The sequence below is a fragment of the Penicillium mononematosum genome (genome assembly GCF_028829835.1).
Source record: "Penicillium mononematosum strain IBT 11891 chromosome Unknown utg000001l:1.0-4488741.0:1.0-4491989.0, whole genome shotgun sequence".
NCBI lineage: Eukaryota > Fungi > Ascomycota > Eurotiomycetes > Eurotiales > Aspergillaceae > Penicillium > Penicillium mononematosum.
In genome coordinates this window covers 1,145,086-1,169,444 of record NW_026643271.1, presented here as the reverse complement: position 1 = coordinate 1,169,444, position 24,359 = coordinate 1,145,086, and the positions used below count along the sequence as shown (strand labels likewise).

General features: G+C 45.1%; 9 protein-coding genes across 9 annotated transcripts; 6 read left to right on the top strand and 3 right to left on the bottom strand.

Annotated features, from left to right (window-relative positions):
• Positions 1 to 1,402: 1,402 nt before the first annotated feature.
• Positions 1,403 to 1,623, top strand: N7519_000438 (uncharacterized protein; the record flags this gene model as incomplete). The annotated part of the gene is made up of 2 exons (XM_057287217.1): positions 1,403 to 1,475; positions 1,550 to 1,623. 2 exons carry the CDS (start codon positions 1,403 to 1,405, stop codon positions 1,621 to 1,623), a joined length of 147 nt encoding a protein of 48 aa, XP_057153300.1.
• A 3,445-nt stretch (positions 1,624 to 5,068) lies between these two features.
• Positions 5,069 to 6,163, top strand: N7519_000437 (uncharacterized protein; the record flags this gene model as incomplete). The annotated part of the gene is made up of 1 exon (XM_057287216.1): positions 5,069 to 6,163. The coding sequence occupies one exon, from the start codon at positions 5,069 to 5,071 to the stop codon at positions 6,161 to 6,163; it is 1,095 nt and encodes a 364-aa protein (XP_057153299.1).
• A 1,257-nt stretch (positions 6,164 to 7,420) lies between these two features.
• Positions 7,421 to 9,098, bottom strand: N7519_000436 (Protein kinase-like domain protein; the record flags this gene model as incomplete). Its single annotated transcript, XM_057287215.1, has 2 exons — positions 7,421 to 7,890; positions 7,919 to 9,098. The coding sequence occupies 2 exons, from the start codon at positions 9,096 to 9,098 to the stop codon at positions 7,421 to 7,423; spliced, it is 1,650 nt and encodes a 549-aa protein (XP_057153298.1).
• Positions 9,099 to 11,809: 2,711 nt separating this feature from the next.
• Positions 11,810 to 12,907, top strand: N7519_000435 (DUF3176 domain-containing protein; the record flags this gene model as incomplete). The annotated part of the gene is given in 4 exon segments (XM_057287214.1): positions 11,810 to 11,898; positions 11,913 to 12,157; positions 12,196 to 12,478; positions 12,499 to 12,907. The coding sequence occupies 4 exon segments, from the start codon at positions 11,810 to 11,812 to the stop codon at positions 12,905 to 12,907; spliced, it is 1,026 nt and encodes a 341-aa protein (XP_057153297.1).
• An 883-nt stretch (positions 12,908 to 13,790) lies between these two features.
• N7519_000434 (EGFR-like transmembrane domain-containing protein) lies at positions 13,791 to 14,630 on the top strand (the record flags this gene model as incomplete). The annotated part of the gene is made up of 1 exon (XM_057287213.1): positions 13,791 to 14,630. The coding sequence occupies one exon, from the start codon at positions 13,791 to 13,793 to the stop codon at positions 14,628 to 14,630; it is 840 nt and encodes a 279-aa protein (XP_057153296.1).
• Positions 14,631 to 15,344: 714 nt separating this feature from the next.
• On the top strand, positions 15,345 to 15,974 carry N7519_000433 (uncharacterized protein; the record flags this gene model as incomplete). Its single annotated transcript, XM_057287212.1, has 1 exon — positions 15,345 to 15,974. One exon carries the CDS (start codon positions 15,345 to 15,347, stop codon positions 15,972 to 15,974), a length of 630 nt encoding a protein of 209 aa, XP_057153295.1.
• A 523-nt stretch (positions 15,975 to 16,497) lies between these two features.
• Positions 16,498 to 18,544, bottom strand: N7519_000432 (C2H2-type zinc finger protein; the record flags this gene model as incomplete). The annotated part of the gene is made up of 7 exons (XM_057287211.1): positions 16,498 to 16,604; positions 16,656 to 16,718; positions 16,773 to 16,800; positions 16,856 to 16,932; positions 16,981 to 17,121; positions 17,195 to 18,275; positions 18,332 to 18,544. 7 exons carry the CDS (start codon positions 18,542 to 18,544, stop codon positions 16,498 to 16,500), a joined length of 1,710 nt encoding a protein of 569 aa, XP_057153294.1.
• Positions 18,545 to 19,768: 1,224 nt separating this feature from the next.
• Positions 19,769 to 20,216, top strand: N7519_000431 (uncharacterized protein; the record flags this gene model as incomplete). Its single annotated transcript, XM_057287210.1, has 2 exons — positions 19,769 to 19,990; positions 20,058 to 20,216. 2 exons carry the CDS (start codon positions 19,769 to 19,771, stop codon positions 20,214 to 20,216), a joined length of 381 nt encoding a protein of 126 aa, XP_057153293.1.
• A 376-nt stretch (positions 20,217 to 20,592) lies between these two features.
• N7519_000430 (uncharacterized protein) lies at positions 20,593 to 24,269 on the bottom strand (the record flags this gene model as incomplete). The annotated part of the gene is made up of 4 exons (XM_057287209.1): positions 20,593 to 20,867; positions 20,932 to 23,692; positions 23,750 to 24,058; positions 24,126 to 24,269. The coding sequence occupies 4 exons, from the start codon at positions 24,267 to 24,269 to the stop codon at positions 20,593 to 20,595; spliced, it is 3,489 nt and encodes a 1,162-aa protein (XP_057153292.1).
• Positions 24,270 to 24,359: the final 90 nt, after the last annotated feature.

Sequence of the window (24,359 nt, the reverse complement as noted above, 5' to 3'; positions counted from 1 at the left end):
GTAAATTAGCACTTAGTTAATTCAACCACCCACTATGCCACCAATTCGCTCTCAATCCTCTAAAGATTCAATAGAGAGGGAGGGTAGGATCTTATTAGCTATCCAGGCTTTTAAGAATAAAGAAATCAGCGCTATTCGCGAAGCAGCGCGCCGTTTTAAAGTGCCCGAATCAACCCTCCGGACACGTCTTTATGGGACCACTTCTCGCGCGAATTCTCGCGCCAATTCACATAAACTGACAGAAATTGAAGAGGAATCTCTTAAAAAATGGATTCTCTCTATGGATTCTCGAGGATCAGCTCCCCGGCCGTCTATGGTACGAGAAATGGCGAATCTTCTTCTTAAAAAGCGCGGAACTACCCCGGTTCTTTCGGTCGGCGAAAATTGGGTGACGAACTATATGAAACGACATCCTCTTCTATCCTCTCGGTTTTCGAAACGGTATAACTACGAGCGTGCGAAATACGAAGACCCGAAGGTTATTACAGAGTGGTTTAATCTTATTTAAAAAACCATCTTACAATTCGGGATCGACCCGGACGACGTTTATAACTTTGATAAGACCGGTTTTGCGATAGGATTAACGGCGACTACGAGGGTGATTACGAGAAGTGAATACTACGGTCGGCGAGCACTTTTATAACCTGGAAATCGTGAATAGGTAACTGTTATCGAGTGTACGAATGCTACTAGCTAGGCTCTTCCGCTATATGTGATTTTTAAAGGCAAAGTCTTTATTGAATCCTGGTTCGATAGCCTTCCTTCTGACTGGCGTTTTAAAGTTAGTCCTAACGGCTAGACTACTAATGAAATTGGGATTCGTTGGCTTGAAAAGCTCTTTATTCCTACTACTTCTTTATGTACGAAGGGGATATATCAGCTTTTGATACTTAACGGCTATAGAAGTCATTTAACCCCGAGATTTAATGAAATTTGTGAAGAGAATAAGATTATACCAATCTATATACCTCCGCATTCCTCTTACCTTTTACAGCCTCTAGATATAGGCTATTTTATAGTGTTAAAACGAGCCTATAGCCGGCTAGTTAAATTTCGAATGCGGTGCGGATCGAATCATATTAACAAACTGGATTTTCTTAAAGTATACCCTACTGCACGAATGGAAGCCTTTAAATCTAAGACTATTAAAAATAGCTTTCAATCTACTGGTTTAATCCCTTTTACACCGGAGAGAGTGATTTCGAAGCTTAATATCCGGCTTGCTACCCCTACCCCCCCTTTTAGCCGGGGTAGTGATTGGGATCCGAAAACGCCCTCGAACTATATACAATTGCAAAAACAAGCTTTGTCAATCAAAGCATTACTTCGTACAAGATCAAGAAGCCCCCCGAGCCCGCTCAATTCCGCTATAAACCAGGTTTTGAAAGCCTGCCAGATCACGATGCAATCCGCCGCACTACTGGAGAGAGAAGTGAGCGATTTACGCGCTGAAAATGAGAAGAAGAAGCAAAAGCGTACTAGATCCAGAAGGCAGATACCGGCGGAAGAAGGCCTCTCAGTTCAAGAAGCATCTGCATTAATTATGCAGCCGGTGGAAGCAATAGAAGCACCTATACCCCCGCCACGAAGAAGGCCTTCGCCACCTTTACAGCCAAGAACTAGGGCTTTACCAACATGCGGGCTATGTAAAAATCGGGGTCATAGGAGAGATGCATGTCCAGATAGATGATGTTTTTTTTTAAATTTAATTTAATGGCGTTTTGGTTGAGATAAATGCATTTGAAATTAGTAGGTTGGGTGGGGTGCGCAGCTCGCTTGTGTGCGCAGCTCGCTTGTGAAATACGTTACCCGATTAGGAATATGAGCCTGGTTTTTCAGGCAGGGGGTGTCCTAGGATCCAAAGAGGTGTCCCAGGATCCATAGGGGGTGTCCCTCTATCAATCCCCTAAATATTATATATATTATAAAGATATACTTTTAGATATTATTAGTCTAAAAGTAATATTTATTAAACTTTAGTTAACTAGCTTTAAAAGTATTAAATATCTATATTTTCTATATAATATACTTCTATTTAAGCTATTTTATTAACTATTTAAAATATTTAAAAAGCCGATTATATATTTTAAAGATATAATATATAGTAATATCTTAAATCTTTAAAAGTTATAGAGTATAATTAAAGAATAGCTCTATAATATAAAGAAGATAGTTAATTTAATATTATTCTTTAATATCTAATAGTAGATCGAGATAAATATACTCTTTATAAAAAGGGATAAAAATAGACTATAATCTTTTTATATAATAAAGTATTAGGAATATTAAATTCTATTAGATCTTTATATCTTAGATTAAAATAATCTTAAATTTTTAAAACTAGAGATTATAAAAACTCTTTTATTACTAAAGACTAATATTTATATAGATTATAAAGTAGTAGATTTTATTTAGTATAAAAGAAATCCCTCGTTATTATCGCTATATATTCTATTAAGCCTTTTTAGACTATTAATTAGTCTATTTTATCTCTATAGTCTTATTTTTTAGAACTACTTTAATATATCTAAAAAACTAGTTAAAACTAAGTTAGATAATATAAATAAAATAAAGAATTCGGATAATAATAATACTATCTAATAAAATTTATAAAAGGGATTCTATAAAAGTTTTATTATTTACTATATTATCTGAAGTTAATTTAAATACCTTATTTTCGATTCTATATTTTATTAAAATTTCTATTAGTATATTATTTAGATTTATACTAATATATATACTATAAATAGGCTTAAAATCTAATAGTACCTTTTAATAAATCTAATCGCTATTAATAAAATAGCTAGTAATTACTATAAATATTTATAAAAAAGAAAAGCTCTAATAATTAAAAATAATAGATATCTTTAAATTAGATAGAAATATCTAAAATATATTTTATTACTAATCTTTAACTATATTTAATATTTAATAAAAAATAAAAAAAGTCGATTAAAAGATAAAAAGGATAAAATCTTTTCCTTTTAAGCCTTTTATAAAAAAGAAGCTTTAGTCGGAGTATTATTTTAAAAAAATTTAGTAAAAGAGAATAAAAAACTAAATTATAATAGAATATATAATTTTATTAAAGAATCTTATAATCTCTAACTTTAATCTACCTTTTACCTTTCGATACTCTATATTTTTAATATATTTTAATATTATTAATATACTATAATATTATACTTTCTAATTATCTATTAGATAAAGATAGATAGTATAAAGATATTTAAAAATCTAACTATACTTTTTATGTATAATCTTTAGCGCTTTATTAATACTATTTATAATCTAGTTAAATCTATTTTAAATATTAGATTAGTAATTTAAGTCTTAATAAATCTTTTTTTTTCTAAAATTAGTTTATAACTACTAGTCGATCTATTTAGTATAAGTTATTTTATTATAAAAAATAAATACCTTTCTCCGATTAAGATTAATATATATAAATAATATAGAAGGTATAAAAAAGATAATCGGATAAAGGAATTTAGGGTTAATAGAGTCGAGATTAAATATCTACTAGCTACTAGATAATTTAAAAATACTAAACTAGTTTAAAGAGATAAAATAACTAAAATTATCTATATCTTTATTATAAATAAATAATATTAAATTAGATTACTAGCTTTAGGATATAATAGATAAAATAAATAGAAAGGATTAATTATAAAAAAAAGGATAAAAGAGAAAGAGGATATATATAAAAAATAGAAGATATATTAGTCTAGCTATATATAGAAAGCTAAATAGATAATTTATTATTTATTAAAAGTAACTATTTTATTAGTATTTAATTAGTATATATTATAGATTTAAATAGGTTAGACCTAGTAATAATCTAATAGAACCTAATAGAACCTAATAAAATCTAATAATAATCTAGTAATAATCTAGTAATAATCTAGTAATAATCTAGTAATAATCTAGTAATAATCTAGTAATAATCTAGTAATAATCTAGTAATAATCTAGTAATAATCTAGTAATAATCTAGTAATAATCTAATAATAATCTAGTAATAATCTAATATAACCTAATAAAAACCTAATAATAATCTAATCCTACCCTAATCTTACTATAAAAGATCTTAAAAATATTTTAATATAGCTATTTAAATATATAAAACTAATTTAATACCTTATAAAGTAGATATTAGACTAGTTATTTAATTAAAACCCTAAAAATTATAATAATATATTATATATATTATATAATCCTATAAAGAAGTAATTAAACTATATAGTTATTAGTTAGTAAAGTAAGGTCTTATACTTATAAACTCCTCTATTTAATATAAATTTCTATAATTTCTACTATACTAGTAAACCTAATCTATTAAATACTACTATAATTATAATTATTTTTTATTTTTATTAGTAATAAACTAATATCTAGCTAATATAAAATAATATAAGCGTTTATTTCGTTTAGTTATATAAAATTAATATTAAATATATTAGTTTATATAGGTTCGATCTAATATAGAGAAAGATACTAATATTATATATTAATTATTTAGTAGCTTTATAAACGCTAAGAGTTTATTTTTATATAAAGTTAGGTTTTACTAGGGCCTTAATAGGGCCCTAGCCTAGGTCCTAGGTTAGGTCCGGGTTAGCCGACTTCGACCCGGACCTAGTCTGGGTCTGGGTCCGGGTTGGATATCTCGACCTAAACCCGGGTTATGCGATAGACTGGATACATTTCTACATGTTTTATCGTCACTGTACTATGTGGATCGAAATCAGCACCAGTTTGCATTACGCTATACCTGTTATGTTTAGTCTATTCCTGAATCCCGTTCTTGACAGTATCCAGGTACCGTAATAATAATTGTGTAAAAATAGCTTCTGTATCAAGCTCGTATGGTCCGTCCGCAAGGTGTCTATCGGGCAGAATGTTTTGACAAACAGTCCAAACATAATGAAGATGCAACGAACATCTGGCAAGATCTCCGCCCCTTTCATTTTCTGTAGACTTCGTCTACATCTGTCTCTTACATTCCTGACAAGGTAAAACTCGTGAAATAACGCAAGAGGTTATTCGGAGTAAACCTGGAATTCAATATGCCCATCAGACAGGTGCGGCCAAGTCCACTACTCGACCTTCCAATCGAGATCCTCCTCATGATAGCGGACATTCTGGACACCCGAGATGTCGGCTCATTCCTACGCACGGCGCGGAGATATGCTAGCATCCTCGATTCCCATCTTTATCAACGTGCGCGCAGCCATATCTGCGCCGACGAAAACTCCGTCCTCGGATGGGCCGCGAAAAGAAATCAAGCACCTGTAATCCGCAAGCTCCTTAGCAAAACCAGGGATGCGCCAATTTCGCTTGAAGCGAAAAGCAAAGCACTATGTCTCGCCGCAGAGGCCGGAATGCATTGCATCATCGAGCTTTTGGTGGACGCTGGTGCGGATCTATCGTCTGCGATAGATACGGGACGGAGACCGACATGTAGCGCACTGCAACTCGCTGCAGGAAATGGCCACGAAAAAGCCGTCCATGTACTCCTAGGAATGGGGGCAGATATCGCTGTCACTAATTCATTCCAAGAGACCGCTCTACATTATGCGGCCCGTGGTGGCCAGGAAAAAGTTACGAGACTGCTTCTGGAGAGGGGAGCTGATGTGACAGCATTAACGATCAGCCGAAAAACAGCACTCCATTACGCAGTTTTGTCTAGAAATGAAGCGGTTGTGAAGCTGCTCCTAGAGAAGGGAGTAGACTTGGAGGCAACTTCATCCAATGGGCGTACAGCGTTATTTGATGTATTTGATGTCGATTTTACCTGCGAGCCCATTCTTAATCTGCTTCTGGCGAAGGGCGCAAATGTGAATGTATCTGAAGATTTTCAGCGCTTGACACCACTACACCTTGCTGCAGAGGATGGCAATGAATGGGCTGTTAGGTCACTCTTAGCGAATGGGGCGAACGTGATGGACCGTGATTTCTTGGGACATACGCCACTGCATATAGCGGCCGAGTCCGGGAATGAAGCAGTTGTAAGAATTCTCCTCGACAAAGGGGCGGAGGTTTCCGCTTTTGCGGTTGAAGAGGATAATACACCACGGAATTATGCAGAATCGAATGGCCATGAAGCAATTGCTAGACTTCTAGATGAGGCAGCCACTCAGCGTGTGAAAAATTTAGCTTGAAATTCTATATATGGATGTGGTACTGTGCGGATGCTCAACTATCTTTATACGACTAAATCCCCTAGAAGTTCGTACAGCTTGGTTAGGTGCCTGCCTACGACAGAAGCTGCACACTAATGAGGTGTTATGTTTTAAAGAAGACCGTATAAAAGTGAAGTGATACGGCAAATGCAATGTCAACAAAATTCTAGCCAACACGGCATTTGTTTGGCTGCCTAGTGAATTTTTACGAAGGCATATAGAAAAGAAGTAACATGCCGAATTTGTGAAGTCGCAAAGAGTATTCTAGAAGATTGCTAACGATAAGGGACAACGAATCGTGTATAACTAGCTACTTCTTATAATTTAGAGAGGTAAACCATCATTTGATAATGTCTGACAATATATTTCGATAATTCAAAACAGCAAAATTAGATATAGATAAGCGTATTTCGAAATAAGGTTCGAGAAAGAATCAAAGAGAATATGTCAGCGAGATAGAAGGCTACGTAGGAATGAAATGATATAGGGGAAACTGTATTGGACTCTCGAGAGGAAAAGAGAGAGGAAGCTATCTGCACTAACTACTGGAAGTCCTGGGACCCGGGCTGTCACGTGACTGCTCCGACAGGCGTCGATAGAGAGGCCGATAGAAGATAAAGCTGATGATAACGAGGAAGGTTGAATAGAGCTTCAGGGACTCATAACCTATGAGGAGAGGTCTACGAAGACGTCGAAGTGCATGGTGCAATGTGTTATTGAAGCTAAGAGCTAGACTAAGAAATCCGACAGTTTCGCATGATGCTAAACGGTCTAGTTCTGGAAACGGGCCCGTTTCTACTTTATATGATTGAGTAGTACTTCCATCCATGTCACTCCTATACAGCCGCCGAGATAGCCAAAACCGCCGTGTAGAAAGCAGTCCCGGGTTCTAGAGGGACACCCGTCAAGTGCAGCCCATTCTTAGTTGTGACGCTATCGACAGGCTCCTCGTCATCAACACCGATTCTCTTCGATGAACCCCAAGTGTGCTCAATATGGCCATGTGTTGGCAAGTCCTGGTGCCATCCTTCTCATTCTTGGGGCTCGGAAACTTCGTTATCGTCGTCCTCAATACCAGACGGTCGCTTTGCGGAAGCGGCACATGACTCGGCCAGTTGTCTTTGTGTGCGATATTCTACACTGCGGAGTTGGACCATTAGAACGTGAACCCTTGAAGGAAAGCAGTCTAGTAATTAACTGCAGCTAATGGGCGCCCTTAAAAGTAGTTGATACTTCCTAACCCTGGAATTCCAGGGCACTCCGGTTGAAAGCATCCACCATCCCATCATAGAGCCTCTGAACAGCCACCTGGTCTGTCTCAGTACCCGTGAAAACCTTCCCATCGCGCACAGGGAAGAGCAGCGCGTGCAGTTCTTTGGCAAGACCTCGGAGAGGAGCGAAGTCAGAGGAAAACTCGTCCAGAATTCCTTCAAAGCCCTCAGGGCTCATGTCGGCGGCCTTATCCCGTCCGACAGCACCGAAGTCCATTGTGCACCATTTCCAGAGCCGCGATGTCTTTGGTATGCCTTCCAGTATGTCATTTGCCTCGTCGTGCACGCCATCGTTCGCAATAGCGATCCATAGAAATGCGTAGAACAGGGACTCCAAGTCGTGCCGGTATGTATGCCGTTGTCCGGAGAGAATGCCAATGGCCATGAAGCCATCTGATCCAACCATTGGCTCAATAGGACGGACGTTGTCGAGATCTAGCGCGAAGTAAATTGAGCAAGACACCCCTGGGGCTGTCTGCGCTGCGCTGCGGGGTGATGATCAAATTCTTAATGGCGACGTCGCGATGGAGGATCCTCGCATTCACGTAGAGGGATTGAAGGGCTTTGACAAGGTCACGCAAGACCTCCAAGAGCTCGGGAATCGACGTGAACTGTCGGATCGGACGGCCTAGAAGGGTGCTTGCGACGCACGAGAATCTCCGGTTGGCAACCGTTTGAGGAAAGTGCAGCCCCTGGCGAAGGTCGGCGATGTTCACCAGGTCCTGATAGCCTAGGAGCTGGATGACGCCCCAGGCGTTGCGCTCACGCGCCCGCTTCAGTAGGCGGACCTCAGTGGGCTCTTCATCCTCCCGCCAGGAAAACTTGATGGCAGTGTCTGGTTCCCCGACTGTCGATGTCGAGGCCACATAGCAGGTTGTCCCGGGCCCGACTGTATAGTCCGCCGTTGCAATCAACTCTGGTCGAAGGTGCAGCTTGTCGCTCTGATCAAATGCGACATAGCTGTCCGATCCAGGTGCGTGCTTTACAAAGGTGTTAAACCCAGCTTCCTCATCACTCATCAAGGTGTAGCCGGCCAAAGTCCGCACCAGCAGGTCGGGTCTCTGCGCCAGATCAAGCCTCTCGCTGCTGTAGGCGCCCGACCGATCAAAAACCCAGAGCTCCAGCGTAGTACTGCGGACCAGGAACCCGTGTACAAAGCATCGAGCCGACTGGGCCTTGAACACCTGCTTTGCTCGCTCGCAGAAGCGCAGAGTGTCGTCGTCGTCATCGGACAAGACGGAGCCACTGTCTTGATGGAATTCACCAAACACTCGGGTGCTACCTGCAACTGACTGGAGATCGGATGTCTCGAGGTAGATGACGGCCCCAGGTGTGCTACTCATGTTGCTGAGCGGCTGGCTGTGGAAGCGGAAGTTGGCTTGGTCGACCGAGAAGAACAAGGTCTGGAATTCGGCAAGCCATTCTACCAGCGGGTCGAAGTGAGCAATGCCAGGGATACCAGCAGATAACTTGCTAATAATATCGGCTGACTTTGTTTCTTGCAATTTGTTCTGGACTGCTGAGGACCAGGACTTCCACTCGAAGTACTTGGCAAAGAAACCATTAACATTTCGGAAGATGTTGCCTTTCAATTCGTCTCGGAGAGATTGAAGGGCTGCCTCGGTTGGGGGTACAGAGGACATTGCATTCGATATGGTTGCTATTCAGCAGACTTATCAGTTTGAATAGCTAGCGTAAGGCTTCCAGACAGACCTTTGGGGAAATTGGGGAGGCATGTCAATCTCGAACGTAAGGGCAATGAACTAAGGTTGGTAAAAAGGAAAAAGGAAAAAGGATCTGAGGTTAGAGTCAGAAAGTGTCTCCAAAGAAAGACAGGAAACAAAGAATTCCAAAACGGGGCAACTCCTGTCAAATCAAAATATGAAGGTCACCGCTTTTTCTCTTGGAGTGGCCTCGTAACGTAGGACTTACTGCACATGTGCACACAGTAACTACCTAACTAGGTAGTTAGCTTGTTAACCTTGGAAGCATTAACCGGATCCAGCGTCTTGTCAGGTCTGGACACAAAGAGGGTTTGATCACCGGGCCTCAAACTTCGATCACGTCCAACCCCAGTACATCAGCTCGATCAAGACGCAGTTTGAACGGTAAAGTACATCCAAGTCCTGGTGTTGCTGCAGGAGAATCAGGCAGCAATGCGCCAATGGGAATTGGCTGAAAAACACCGCATGCCGGTTTGATCTTGGCTGGCGCAGGCAAGCAACTCATGGGTCTCCGTGTGAGACAAGACAGCAAGCTCGGTCGCAATCAACATCTGCAATGCAGCAAGGTTTTCCCTGAGGGCGAATAGATTAACGCAGATTATCTAGCCAGTTCTAGGCGATCTGCACGGGGCCGGGTGTGCAGGACAAGTTTCGTGTCACCTCTCAAGGCAACATACCGCGATTATTCCCGATCCTTGCGCCAGATTCCAAGCCAAATTCATTATATATGGAAATCCAACATTGGGGTTTTCTTAATGATTGTGATTTGAAAGCATCACGGATGAGATATTAGACCGGAAGGAATGATTGGCCTTGCAAGCTCTGGAATAATTTGCCCCGACTCACATGAATGTATTCCATATTCAATTTAGTGTGCGGCATCTCAGAATTAAGCAAAAGCCTCCATGAAAAGGTTAAGCCGTAGAGATAGCGAATGCGTAGAAACAGGTTTATTGGTTCTAGTAGGCCCCAGGCTACTCGAAGAACCCGAGTACGGGCCATTAGTTCCTGGGATCCCATGGTCATATTTAGTCTCGACTGCACATGACGGGTTTAATCGATCCTGGCGGTTTGGTTGTTTTTGGGACTCATCTGAAATGGACAGGTGAATGTATAATTTTGTACAATAGACTGACTTTTTCTTTTACTTTCCCTACTACGCTATAGTAAGATACAGTAGTTTTAGAGATATAAACGTATCTTTCTATTACCGATATAATAGGCATTCGGTACATGTAGACTTTTAATTAAAGTTACTTCTTCTAAGTCCTTTTATATTTAACTATAATTTTTAGTACGTCTACTATTACGCTCTTTGGAACAAAGCCATATCAGTCGTCGGCAAAGAAGCGAATCACACCCAAGGTGACATACTACGTAATTCTAACGTCGCCTATTTTGTTCTTTGTCTCTAGCTTTGCAATCTTCATTCAGCTAAGTCTTTCTCTACATCCATACACCTGGGTATCAAATTCGCTTTAATGGCATCAGATAAGCCAGAGTGCAATCAGTTCGTGAAATTCTTGAATGCAGTGCTCGGAGGGATCCTTGCATTTATTCTAGGTAGAACCGTGGAGAAATGCTTCGATCACTTTCAACGGCGGTATCGCTCCAACAACACCACAATATTTAACGCAAGAACCGCTAGCGGTGATGATATTTGCGGACTGGATGACCTAGACAATACTCTTTATCTTCCAGTTCACAGCACACCTGTGACACCGCCGGGGCATGCTATTTCAGATATGGATCGAGATATCAAGAAGGGGGTGGCATGTAAAGAGGATCTACACAACCCTGGAGCGACAAGACCATGGAATGGTTCTGTTTAATATTCCAGGCCTTTGAGAGGGAGCCTAAAACAGGATACGAAGTAGGAAACAGAAATGGAAAGAGACAATGAGGACTTTTGTATGTGCTTGGTCATCACATTAGCTACCACCTAATTGCATTTAAGCTCTAGGTGGCGTTGACTTTGCAGGGGGAAGGGGGGTAGGGACGCATATTTATTTGCTGGAATACTTCCCTATATGTTACTCGTTTTCGCTACGTCACTCGGGTCCCAAGTATGTACACTATATGTTCAATGCCTTCAAGGGCCTGTTAGCTTTCGACCTATTGATATTTTTGGTACCGATAATTTTGATTCTGTTACAATTACGAAATGTACTAAACATATCACCCTCAAGAACACTCTATCATGATGTACCATAATATGAATTTTACAGGCCTCTTTGTCGAGGCATGTGGCCATACATTAGGCTTCCCCCACTGCAGTAGATAGATAGACTCTCTCTCTCTCTATAGAAGGAGGACCTTCCGGCCTGATAGTTTGATGTATATATCTGGCTTTTGAAGGTCCTTATGCGCAAGTATATCATCACTGCGACAGGCCCTTGTCCTGTTTACTGATTCCCCCCAGGTCGCGATAGAGTAGCTCTGAAAAAGTATCAGACGAAATTCAACCGCACATATTATTGAACATATTTCATTCAGCCCTCGACGAAAAGATCTTTAGTGGAGGTCCTACATTTTCACAAGTTTGGATGACCCGGACCTCATTTTGACGAGAAGCAACTGAAAGTCTATGGAAGACTTTCATACGACCCAGTATTCGAGAATGATGGAACATGGTATTTAAGCAAGGGACAAAGCTTTCGCGTGCCAAGAAGGCATTTGACAATTACGACTGGGAAGGTTCCTGGGTCTGGGAAATCGGGTGTCCATTCTCAGTGTTGTCTACCTTGCCCTCTTAATAGGCTTTCTGGGATACGTGGATGGGAAAGCCTATCTCAGCTGGCAATATTCTATATCTCCTAATGCAGTCATCTCCGTCATTGCGAATTTCGCGAAGGCAGCGATGCTTGTTTTAGTTTCGATCTGTCTTGGCCAGTTGAAGTGGAGACAGGGCCACGATCAAAACCCACGCAGCTCTATCATTTCCATCTTCTTGATGAAGCCAGCCGTGGTCCTTGGGGGTCTCTAAAGATATTTTGGCACTTGAGGTCATTTCTAGAATTGGCAGGAGCAGCACTGATGGTTCTTGCTGTTGCGATTGATCCTTTTACACAACAGATCTTATCATTTCCATCACGACAAGTACAAGTGCTGAATGAGACTGCATATGTCTTTAAACCGCAGGAGTTCCACACCAAATCGGATGGGGGTGCATTTCGAATGGATCCTACAATGCAGATTGCCATGTTCAATGGATTGACACAAACAAACGCTCCTCTCGACCCAATATGTCCTTCGGAATCCTGCGATTATCCCGACTTTACCACGCTTGGAATTTGCACGTCTTGTGAAAATGTTACAGAAACAGCCACACAAGACTGCCGGCCAATTCCAAGCCCATATTCTGGACGAACTCTACCCAGAAATGGTCGGATTGGCATATGCGCTTAGGCGTTGGACAAACTAAAGTTAGCGGAAGAGCTTATCAAACTGAGACGTACATTCTTGTCCGTTGGCTGCGGGCTATTCTTCCCATAGTAACGGTCATCTTGTCTATCTCTCTCTTCCTGGCTACAGTGATTGTTAGTCGAGGTCAACCCGTGCTATGGAAATCGTCCGTTTTTCCGCTCCTCATGGGGCTGTTGCAGGTTGCTCCAGAACATGAAATCGCCAACATTCGGCATTTAGGCCAGATACAGTCTATGTCGAAGGAAATCAAGATTGTTGTAGAAGGAAAGGATAATGGTCCCCTTTTGTTCTCAGAGCGATAACATTTTAATGCTATTTAATGTCCATAGGAATAGAGACTGAACATGCTTTTGCGTATATTGTTACTTGTCCCTTCTGGTGTAATTCCGAGGGCTTAATAGAACCATTCACAATACCTCAATAACACAAAACTAATGGGCATACAGTCATGTAGTTTCGCATTCTGTCTCCTTTCTAACTAGTCTATATGGAGTAGGATATAGTCTCAGATGTTTTATTGGCTTCGCACCCAGGGTGAATAGGATGTGACGAGGGTCTGCGGGAGGAGGGAGGAGGTACATATGTAGCTATTGAGCCTTGTCGAGGGCCGTTATGCCTCGGCGAAGTCCAGGACTGGCCCGTGACGCGGTGCATAATTTCCCTCCCCTTCTTCAGCCCTGCCCCACCTCCCTCCTCATTCCTTAAATAGGAGTAATATAAAATACCTTATTCGGGTGCTGTCAGCCTCGCGCTATACTCCCACTCTGGTTGCTTTTTCCGTGGATTTTGTCGTAACCTTTCAGCACGCGACCGAGAATTGCAGGTTGGGGTCCTTTCTGCAAGTCAGCACCCTAAGTAGGAACGAGGTTGCTACATTGCCGATCATCTCGTATTCTACCTGCCAAGAAATTGTCGAAATCTCCCGACAAAGGGTATTATTGGACAACGAACATACCCTGCATAGCAAGCGAAGGGCCATGCCGTCTCCGTTGCTTCGCTTATGCACCGACAATTTGTTCTGCAAGGACCAATCTCCAGCCTCAGCATGGCCCGCCATTAAGGGCCCTGATGCTAAATTAAACATAAGATAGGGATGCCCCGCAGAAATTTGGATTCAAATTTTAACATTAATTTTGTGTCTACAGCCAGATTGTTCCCGTTTTTGGCAGGTCCCCATTCACAGCTATGATTGCCTCTTCACTTCTCTCCTTGCTGCTATACTTCACCTGCCTACCTTCAGTCTCAGCATGGATCTTCAGTTGGCACGAGCCAGATGGCAAATTGCTGACGGTTCAAAATGATATCGGCCAGGACTGCAAGTTAATGAATAATCCAGAAGGGAATGTGTTTGATTGGACCCCTCAAGAGGGATACTGGTGCCTTTTCCTTTATGGAAACACTCACTGCGAGGAGCCATCCGAAGGCTATACATGCAAGACCTACCCCTGGTCAGACCACGTCTCGAGCGCGGATCTTTTGGCATTCAAGGTGAAGAATAACACTTCTGCTTTTGAGTCCTCGACATCCTCGATATCAGCCTCCGCATCACCGACCAATTCAGACTCCTCGACATCAGCTTCCCCATCATCGACCGACACAGGCTCCTCCCCAACACCCACGATAGCCACCACACCTACTGCGGACGCCGCCGACGCTGCCAGCTCTTCTTCGGCGACTAGTGCATTAAGTAGCACAGATAATATCTCCACTATCTCAGGTGGTGCGATTGCTGGAATCGTCGTGGGAGTCCTAGCCGCAGTGGCAATTGCTGGGCTCATTTTCTTCCTGATCCGACGACGACGCCAGAATGCCGCACAGTCGAGTGCTGTCGGGAGAAGTCCAACTGTCGCGATGGCGGAACTTCCTTCCCCCCACGAAGAAAAATCGCATGCTTTAAATAAACCTATATATCGGGCACAAGGATTCCGCGAACTACACGGATCCGACGTTGCATCTGAGATAGGGTCTGGGATAGAGCGACATGAACTCGACGCAACCCAATTCCACGCAGATAAGAAGTATTGAGAAGAAGAAAATGTATGTTAATATCATTTGACGGTGGCTTCATACGGAAGCTGGCAGGAAGCATGTCATGAGGCGCTTAATGTCCTATGTTAATAAATAACCCACACTCGGGAAATAAAAAGCATTTGAAATTGTCTGTTATCGTCCGTCTAATAGCTAGAAAGCCAAGCTATGTTCTCGGATTGAGTAAACCAAGGCCTTCGCCCGCATTCCCCGGATTTCAGTTGGTGGGCCCAAAGCTGCTGAAGAAATGATCGCCAATTTCCTTTCTATACTTGAGCGTATTGATTGGAAATGTGGCACTGTCACGGTATCCAAGCAATATTTCCCCAATTCCCCCACCCCAGAATGAAGTATATATTTCCGAGCCGACTGTCGTCTTGATGATGCTAGTGCATCAATGAGGTAATGGGGTAATGTAGAAGAGGGTTCAGCATAATGCATTTTGTTAAGATCATGACCTAGGAGGCGACTTGCCTCTAGGCTCAGGTTCTGCTCAGTGATTGAATCAGGGGAGATGACCATCAGCAGGTGGATCCTTGAGGCTAAGAAATTATCACGTGATATGGAGCGAGCACGTCTTATCACCACGTGATGCGATAAACTGCTGGCGACGTCATCCCAGGGCGTCGGCCTCTTATGACAGCTCAGCTGAGTTCTTGAAATTGCTCACAAATCCATATCCAATTTACTTCATTCGCACCTGTTTTCAAGATGTCCGTCCTACCATGCGTCCGCTCTGCGCGTAGCCCCTCATTCCTCCGCCTCGGAGGCCTACAATCGCACCACATCAACCGACCCTCCATACAGCGGCTGCGCCCGGTCTCTCGCTCTTTGCACAGCATGTCCAGCTCTAACAATGTACGGACTAGCCCAATTTCATGCCAAAAGCCCTTCTCACTCCGATCATCAATTCCCAAAGCTACGGCGAGGACCTACGCCGACCAAAAAGGATCCACGGGCAAAGCCGAAGCCGATCTCCTGGTCGAGGAATTACAAGAGCTGTATGAAGTTGCCAAAGACGAGTTTGAAATTGCCACTGAGAGCACGGACTCATCCACCATCTACGCTGCTTCGGACCGTGAGTCTGCCCGTGATGCTCTCAACCAGCTGTCCACTGTGTACGGCCTATACACTGCTCGTCCTGGGGAAGTCGAGAATGAGACGGATGAGTTATCATCTGAGGTAGAGGACTCTGGGGAGAGTGCTATTGTCGAAACTCAATATAATCCGGCGGAGATTCCGCAGGGTGTTAAGGATGAGGTGCGTCGGCGGGTTGGACATCGGATTCGGGAGTTGAAGAATGCTGTTGAGGCGCTTGAGGAGAGGGCCACGGAAGATTGAGCGCGTTGCTGCATGGCTGTTCAAACTCCGGCTTATCGCTACTGGGGTGCTGCGATGGTATGGATTCTGTATCTAGATGCGGCAATTGTATATTTTAAGGTCTAACTCGTACTTCGGTATGTTGTGGTCCACACCAGCAAAAGAAATAAACGAATTATCCATCTTGAGTCTGCAAGCTTCATTTTTCCTAGCCGATATATCATACCTGACATGCGATTTCATAAAAAAGCAAATCATAACATAATAAAACCATGTAGGAAATAGATCACCCGGGCCAATCAAAGAGTTGATCGGTTCAGGCTCTTAAGACAATAAATCAATTAAATCATTGGGGTAAAGTCCCAGCAAGGTCGAGGGCAAGTGGTATCAAGCTTTTTGGTGGTTCTCGAAAAAATCCGGAAAACGCCAGAAACAAAATGTTTCTCAACGATTCATAGTACGCCAGGCGGCAAATAGCGCCTGAATCCGTTGGGTCGTAAGGCATGGCAATTGCATATAATGATGCAGTCAAAGGTATGGTTCATTAGACGAGAGTGAAGGGGGTCATAGTGAAGTGGTCGGAGCTAGGTGATGGAAGTGACGAGGAGAAGTCTTGTTTGTGCGTTGTTCTCTGGTGGCGCTTCAATTGATCTGTAGATTGGTTAGTATGTAGGCGGGTTAAACAGGGGTCAGATCACTTACCAGGACGAGTAAAGCTCTTGGTGCATCCTGGGAAATGGCATTTATGTCTTCGCTCCCCGTGAGCTAAAAGAAGTCAGTAAAATATGGTAAAAGTTCAAAATGGAAGGGGTATCGTACTGAGTCTGTGACTAGACATATTGGAAGACTGGTTCGATGTTAGAGCATGAGCAGGTATGTTACATATAAATAGAGGAACTCACGTCGCCCGTGGTGAAATTGCATCCTGGCCAGGTGCACTTGAAAGGCTTTTCGCCAGTGTGGGTTCGCGAGTGTGTTTCTGAGATAGTCAGCAGTGGACTCGAGATGGAATTCCAGGACGACATACTCAACTCACTGCTATCGGTAAATGATTTACCGCAGTGTTTGCAGGTGTATGGTTTGTCGCCGCGATGGCTACGCTCGTGTCGATCTAATGTCGCTTGTCTAGCAAACGCCTTGCCACACACCGAGCACGAAAAATTCTTATCTGTAAAGACGCCATTCGTGTCAGTACATTTGTCCTACCATCGATAAATAACGAGAGAATAGACATGACGTACAGTTACTGTGAGTAAGGAAATGGCCTTGAAGCTTGGACTTCTGCGAGAAGGGCTCGTCCGGACGATGGCATCCTTCCCAGCAACAGTAGTACCCATTGCCCTTGGCACCGTTAACGGTATTCATATGAGTCGCAACAAGGTGCTCCTGAAGAGAACCACAATCGGGAAAAGTAGCACCGCAAGCAGCCTTGATTCCATGAATCTCTGTTGCCCACTTGCATATATGCAGCTTACTGTCATCAGGAGAAAAGTCCGGCGTGGTAAGCACAGATGAGGTGTCACCTTCGAGAGGTGGTGGGGTTTCTCCTGGACTTGAAAGGAGGTGAGAGCTGATGCTCGAGCGGGACTGTCGTGAATAAGGGGAATAGGGGTGAGAATGAGCATGGGTGTGAGCTCGGCAGCGATGATGGTTGCGGTGGGGTCCTTTGCGGGTAGCTTGCAGGTTAAAATCATTAGGATTTTTGAAATGGCTGTGGACATGATGATGTTCGGGATGGAAGCAATTGAATGCGTTTGATGTGTCGATTTTGGGCTTTTCGAAGGTATTGAGATCATTCTGAGGGGCAGGTACGTGTTGATCTTGGCATATCGAGAAGTCGGAACACATACCAAGCATGTGGAAAACCTCAGCTGGGTTGACCTCGGCCTGTGTCGGAACAGGAGGCGCGAACATGCCCTGCCAGTCTTTCTGGAAATCATGGCACTCGAAGTGGTTGGATACGTCCTGCTCGCAGTGGGTGGCATGCGTTTGGTATGAGGATAGGAAGTTTTCCTGTTGAAACGGATCGACGAGACCAGGTAGAGGATGCTGCATGGCCTTTGTCGCTTGGCCAACGGAATGATTCCCCATTGCCATGGAAGGGAAAACCCCCGTGTCTAGCGACAGTGGGGTGTTGAGGCCAAACAGAGCGTCAAAGCCGCAATCTTGACTCGCAGTCCCTTCACAGCAGTGGTTTTCGAAGCACAGAGGGTCAATACTTTCACAGTGGTTGTCCTGGCAGTTGACCTCTTCGCAGTGGTTGGTATCGCAATGAGTATCGTCGCAGTGGTTACCGTCGCAGTTATCATCACAGTTATCATCCTCGCAGTGAGTAATTGAGCAGACAGTAGAAGTGTCACAGCCCGTAAAGCCGCCACATATGGACCCGCAGTCAGCGCACAGTCGTCTACATCACAGCAGGCCTCATCGACCTCACAATGTGGCAGCGCTGACTGGGTTTCATGACTTGAACAGTTCAAATGATGTTGAAGAGCATTGCCCGAGGGATCGACCGCAGCCTTACCATCTATGTGAAACGCTTCCCAATTGCATTCAAGGCAGAAATCGCCTTGTTGGGTTTGGGACACCATGGTGCACGGTTCACTTCAGATAACGCAGGGAAGGTGTTGGGTCAAAATCAAATCGGGGTTTCCAGGAACAGTGTCGTCACAACAGCGTGTACGACGAACGACACGGGGAAAATACAGTCGAGGAACGGAGTAGTGTGCGACCGTAAGTGGGACAGTGAATGTCTGTCAGGTACGATATCCCGCTACAAAATCACGAATCCACGAGTCCAAGCGTCACCCAGTGTGTGCGCCGTTCCCGGGAGAGTTTAGGTTGTAGCACCGAATGATATCCTCTCACGGTGCGGATAGTTTCACAATCGTGTCATGCGCTTGGACCGGACTGGTTGAGAACAGGCGCAATCGGAGAATTGACCGAGATCGACGTGCAGGAAAATCAAAAAGGAGGACCTTGGAGTCACAGCAGATGCAGGATCAAACCCAAGGGATTTTGAGAAGATCAGGGGACATAGCCTGGTGACGACTGGGACCCCTCAGTGTAGTGGTGAGGACCTTCGGGACGTAGGAAAGGATGGGGACCTTGGGGGTTAGGCGTCATGATTTTCGAGCGAATCGTAGAGCGTGGTTTGGCGAGCAACTTTGGGGAAATCTTATGGTGGATGTGAGATAGAGTCAAAACTGCAGGAAATAGAGACCTGAGAGCAATCCAAGAAAAATGCTCCCCAGCATTCCGATGAAGAATTCCTTTCCCGCGGAGATGATTTCCCTTCAAGAAAAATACTGACTAAGCAATATTCTGCCACTCAGGTCCGACCTGTCTCCGAATCGGGTAGTTTGTCTGCAGTTTACATCCGATGTAGAGAAGAAAGTTCATGTTAAGTCATAAAATGCATAAACTCTATGAGCTGAATGACATCCATGGTTATTTACCTTCCATATCTCCTACTAAGCGCAAATACTCAGCTCCACTTACTGAATCGGCCTCCATTCACCGCCTTTGCCCCGGATCGACTATCAGCTTATCGCAATGCTCCAACATCCACTCGTGATGACCCGCCCACAACAACGTGAACAACGTACAAGTTGATTCACAGCCAGCAGAGCACCTGCAGAACCTACCCGAGAGAAATTCCCTATATTCAATTGTGTTCCTCCAAAGAGCAGCTCTGCACCGTAACTGAGGCTCTAGTCAACGACCTTTCCCTATCCTGTATCCTGTATCCTGCGCCGAACCCAGACTAACCGGCAACGAACTTTCCGGTCCCTACTACTCATTACACAATCACAATGGGCAACATCTGCTCCCGCTCATCCAATGAAACAGACCCCTTCAATCAGCCGGGTCGTGTAGTCGGCACCAGCTCAGGGGGAACTGCCGCACCCCGCGCCCCACTTCCGGCCAAGACAAACTGGAAGGCTACACCCGGCCGCACATTAGGCGAGAGCACTGCAGATGGTAGTACCGGTGGAACGGATGAGGCACGTGCAAATGCTGCAATTGCGGCACAGGTATGACAGCTCATGTCCCGCAAACATATGCTATGCAGAGCTATCATTGCTGACTAGTGTGTTACAGAAACGCGCCGAAAGCGCCTCTGCCAATAAAGGGAAATTGGGCTCAAAGCTGGCTGCACAGAAGGCACAGACTCAGGCGCAGACATTAGACCAAGTCAGTCGCACAGAGAGGGCTGCGCGAGATGTAGATGGGGTCGAGGCTGCAAGGAGATGGGAATAGGCATACCCATACAATGTTTTAATTTGATCATGACTGCCATGGTATCCTAGAGATTGTTTGCTGGCGTTGTATTTGCGGGCTCGTTGTGTCTCCTTATAGCGAACGTTTTGTTTTTGTTGCAGTTCATTGACTTCTTGTTTGTCAGCGGGATAGTGGAATCAAGCTTCACTTTGGGTTTAGATAAAATGATGTGATGATACTAGTCTCAGCTGGTACTCCGACTAGCCTCGGTTTCTCCAATTCTAACTCCGGATGAGAGTAATCATGGAGGTACTCTTTGGCTTCAGCTTCTACAAGAATCAAGACACGCCAAGTATATCGTACAATCATTGAATTTTGAAGACGTATTTGAGTCTACCATGAACTAAAGAATGATCTAAAGAACATTGTAGCGGCCACCCACTGGTGCGCGCGCCTCACCCTCTGATGCTGCCAGGGTTGCGTCCTTAAGCAGACGTCTAAGCTCATGGATGGCGGTGGTGACGGAGATCTCCGTCTCACCCTCAACCAGAATATACAGCTTGGGAAGTTCCCCGGGCCCAGGTTCCTTCCCAGCTGCGTAGAAATTGCCCTTGGTGGTGATGGAGGTACCAGATGCCTCCAGGATCTTTGCCACGTTCGTACGGTTTGTGACGGCCCAGCGTGCTTTTTCTGTATGGTAAAAGTAAACGGTAAGTAATTGTCTCAAAGATGGGAGGAATATGGGATAACTTACGAGGGAAATCATTGATTTCCAATGTTGCATGGAACGCTCCAGCATCGGGGCCACGGTTATCAATAGGCACACCCGATCTCATCACACCCGCACGACTCAAACGTGCATGGATATCTGCAACGGCAGAACCCACCTTATCCAATGGGTTCTTTGAGGCACCGGCCGGTGCTCTCTCCGTACGATGAACGACGATCTTTCCATCGAGATCAACGCCTTTCGGCACACCCGGCATTGAAGGTGAAGCCGCAGCCGGTGCAACAGCCGGGGAAGCAGCGGATCGGACAGCTGAAAGAGCCTTGTTGAATCGATCGTCTGATTCCTGCTCAGTCTCAAGCTTATCTTCTTCTTCATCCTCATCACCAGTTTTGTATGCTTTCCGCTCACGCAGTCGCGCAGTTTCACGTTCCATATTAAGACGGTCCAGACCTTTACCACCGAATCCATGACGTGAGAAATTCTTTTCCTTGCCAGCCTTGACCTTCTCGTTGAAACCGTCAACCAGCTTCTGGAGAGGCTCGGGGACTTCCTGTCCACTTTGTTTGAGAGCCTTTGCAATATCCAAAGCATACCGATCCTGTTCTTCGGTAACGAATGTGACGGCGGTTCCAGTGTTGCCAGCCCGTCCAGTGCGACCGGCACGATGGACATAATCCTCAAGATGATTAGGTGCATCATAGTTGACAACGAGCTTGAGCTGCTTGACATCTAAACCACGAGCAGCAACTGAGGTTGCAACTAGGATGGGGAAAACGCCGGCCTTGAATTCTTGAATCGTGCTGTCACGATCAATCTGGTCCTTTCCACCGTGAATTGACATGCAGGGGTAGCCCTTATACATCAACTGCTTGAGCAAGTCATCTGCGGCCTCTTGACGATCCACAAAAATCAACGTGCGATAGTCTTCATTTGCGTCGTCTTCGTACAGATTCCCCAGAAGCTCCAACAGGCGGAAGAATTTCTGGTCGTTATTACGGACCTCGACGATTTGCGTGATCTCTGGAGCCACAACACTCTTGCCACCCACAGTGATCTCCACTGGATCATTCAAGGTTTTTCGGGCCAATGCTTCCATGCTCTTAGGAAAAGTGGCCGAAAAAAGGACAGTCTGCCTGTCCGGTCGGATGCTAGTCATGATCTTCACAACTTGTGGCCCAAAGCCCATATCGAACATGCGGTCCCCCTCATCTAGGACGACATACGTGATACGGCGTAGATTGAGGACCCGTCCTTGGTTTGCGGCTAGCAGATCGATGAGACGCCCAGCAGTGCATACAATAATCTCCGCGCCCCGTTTAAGTTCGGCAATTTGGTCTTTGATCGGGGCTCCGCCATACGCGCAAACAGCACGAAGACCCAAGGCCCTCAAGAAAGGCTTACAGTCCTTATGGATTTGGGTGGCCAGTTCACGGGTGGGGGCCAAGATCATACTGATGGGACCATCTGTACTAGCCAAGGGCCGTTGGTCTTTGATATGCCGAAACATTGGAACCAGGAAAGCGCCGGTCTTGCCTGAACCAGTTTTTGCCACGCCGATGACATCGCGACCGGACATGATCGTGGGGATTGCTTGGGCTTGAATAGACGTGAGGCTTTCCCACCCGAGTTTGTGAACAACATCCAATGTCTGAACGCCGAGACCGCATTGTGACCACTTTTGAACGGGTTTAGGAACATCGTGACCGCGGACCTTGATGCCATCGAGTTCAAGTCGCAAGCTTGCTACATCCTCCTCGGTCATCTCGGCAAGGTTGGATGGTTCGGTGTAAAATTCCTTACGGAACGGCTCATACTCAATTTTAGTGTGGTCGATATCAGGCATCTCCCGCTTCTTCTTTTTAATCGCTGCCAGGGCAAGGACGTCTTCGGCCTTCTCGTCACCAACCGCCGTCACATCCACATCCTCATCGTCGCCAAACATCGCTTCTGGTTGTTGATTTGTTTTCTTCTTGGCAAATGTGGCCCCAGTTGTCCGTTCAGGCGGCGTCGAGTCTTGGAGTCCAGCCATGAACGCATCCAGGGGATCGACTTCTTCGGCATCGTCCACCTCCATGAGAGTAGAGTCGGCCTGCACGTTCGTCGATTCCTCCATGTGGACATCACCATTTTGATTCTGGAGTCGTGTATCCCGGCGTTCAGTTGCGGCACGAGCTTCGGCTGCTGCGTGTTCTTCCGTTCCTTCAACTTGCATGTCTACATCATCATCTTCTCCCGCATCCTCCACGGGTGCACTCACATCGAGAGGCGTGGTCGGCAATTTCTCAAGTTTCTTGCGTGTTGATTCCTCATCTCCATCCCCGAATCCCAGAGTTTTAGAAGCAGAGGGTTTCTCTGTTTCAGAAACTTGCTTGGCACCCAGGCCAAATCCGCTAACATTACCTTTGGCTTTCAAGGGACCAGAGAGTGTGGCGGGCGGGGCACTTCCTAGGTTGGGCTTTGTCACGGATGGAGCTTTGGCAGACGCTGGAACGGCAACATCAGTACCAAGCACCGCGGGAGCAGCCGCGGTCGAGGTCGATGATTTGACGATAGCCTTTGGATCGAACTTCGACTTTCCGGGAAATGCGGCAGGAGCTGGAGACACACTCGATTTACGGTCAATCGCTTCGAGTATCTTTTTGGGATCGACCGATGCCTGTTCCTTTTGCTTCTTTTCGCGTTCGGCAGCTTGTTTCTGTTTCCATGCTTCAAGCTTGGCAAGTCTCTCTGCCTTTTTCTCTTCATCTGTCTGAGCAGTTGGGACCGGTGTGGACGGTTTAGATGGCTGCGAGATACAATTAATATCGAGGGGTCGAAATGATGCAAAATGGGGGCAGCTTACCTCTCGGGTTCTAGACCGGGACCGTCGGCTCGAAACACGATCACGGCTGTCATCCCGTCTAGACTTGGGCTTCAAGTCAGCAGAATCATCTATCCGCCTGCGGTCCCGATCGCGGGATTCATCTCGCCTGGAACGGTAATCCCTATCACGACTTCTGCGGCGGAAATCATGGTCGTCATCTCGTCGCCGTTCTCGGGATCGGTCTCTCCGAGCTGGCCGATAAGTATCTTCGTCGCGCCGATCTATGGGGAGGTCTCGTCGTCGATACGCATCTCTATCGCGAGGGCGGTCGCGCCCGCGGTACCGTCTCTGGATGTCACAAGTATGGTCAGAGATTGCAAGAAAATATGCGAATTTTGCGATGCGCCACACGTACCTCTGGGCTGCGGGATCTGCGGTAACTGCGCCCATCATCCCGCCTGGTTCTGTCATAGCGATCATCCTCTCTGCGAGGCCGACGGGATGAAGAATATGTGCTGCCTACAGGTGATGGTGAGCGAGTATCTCCGTGGCGAGCCATTGTTGCAGGCTGATCAGTGAGTGTTACTGGAACGCAAAAGCACCCGGGACACGGATCGATAAGGAGAGAGAGGGGGGAAAAGAAAGCGCC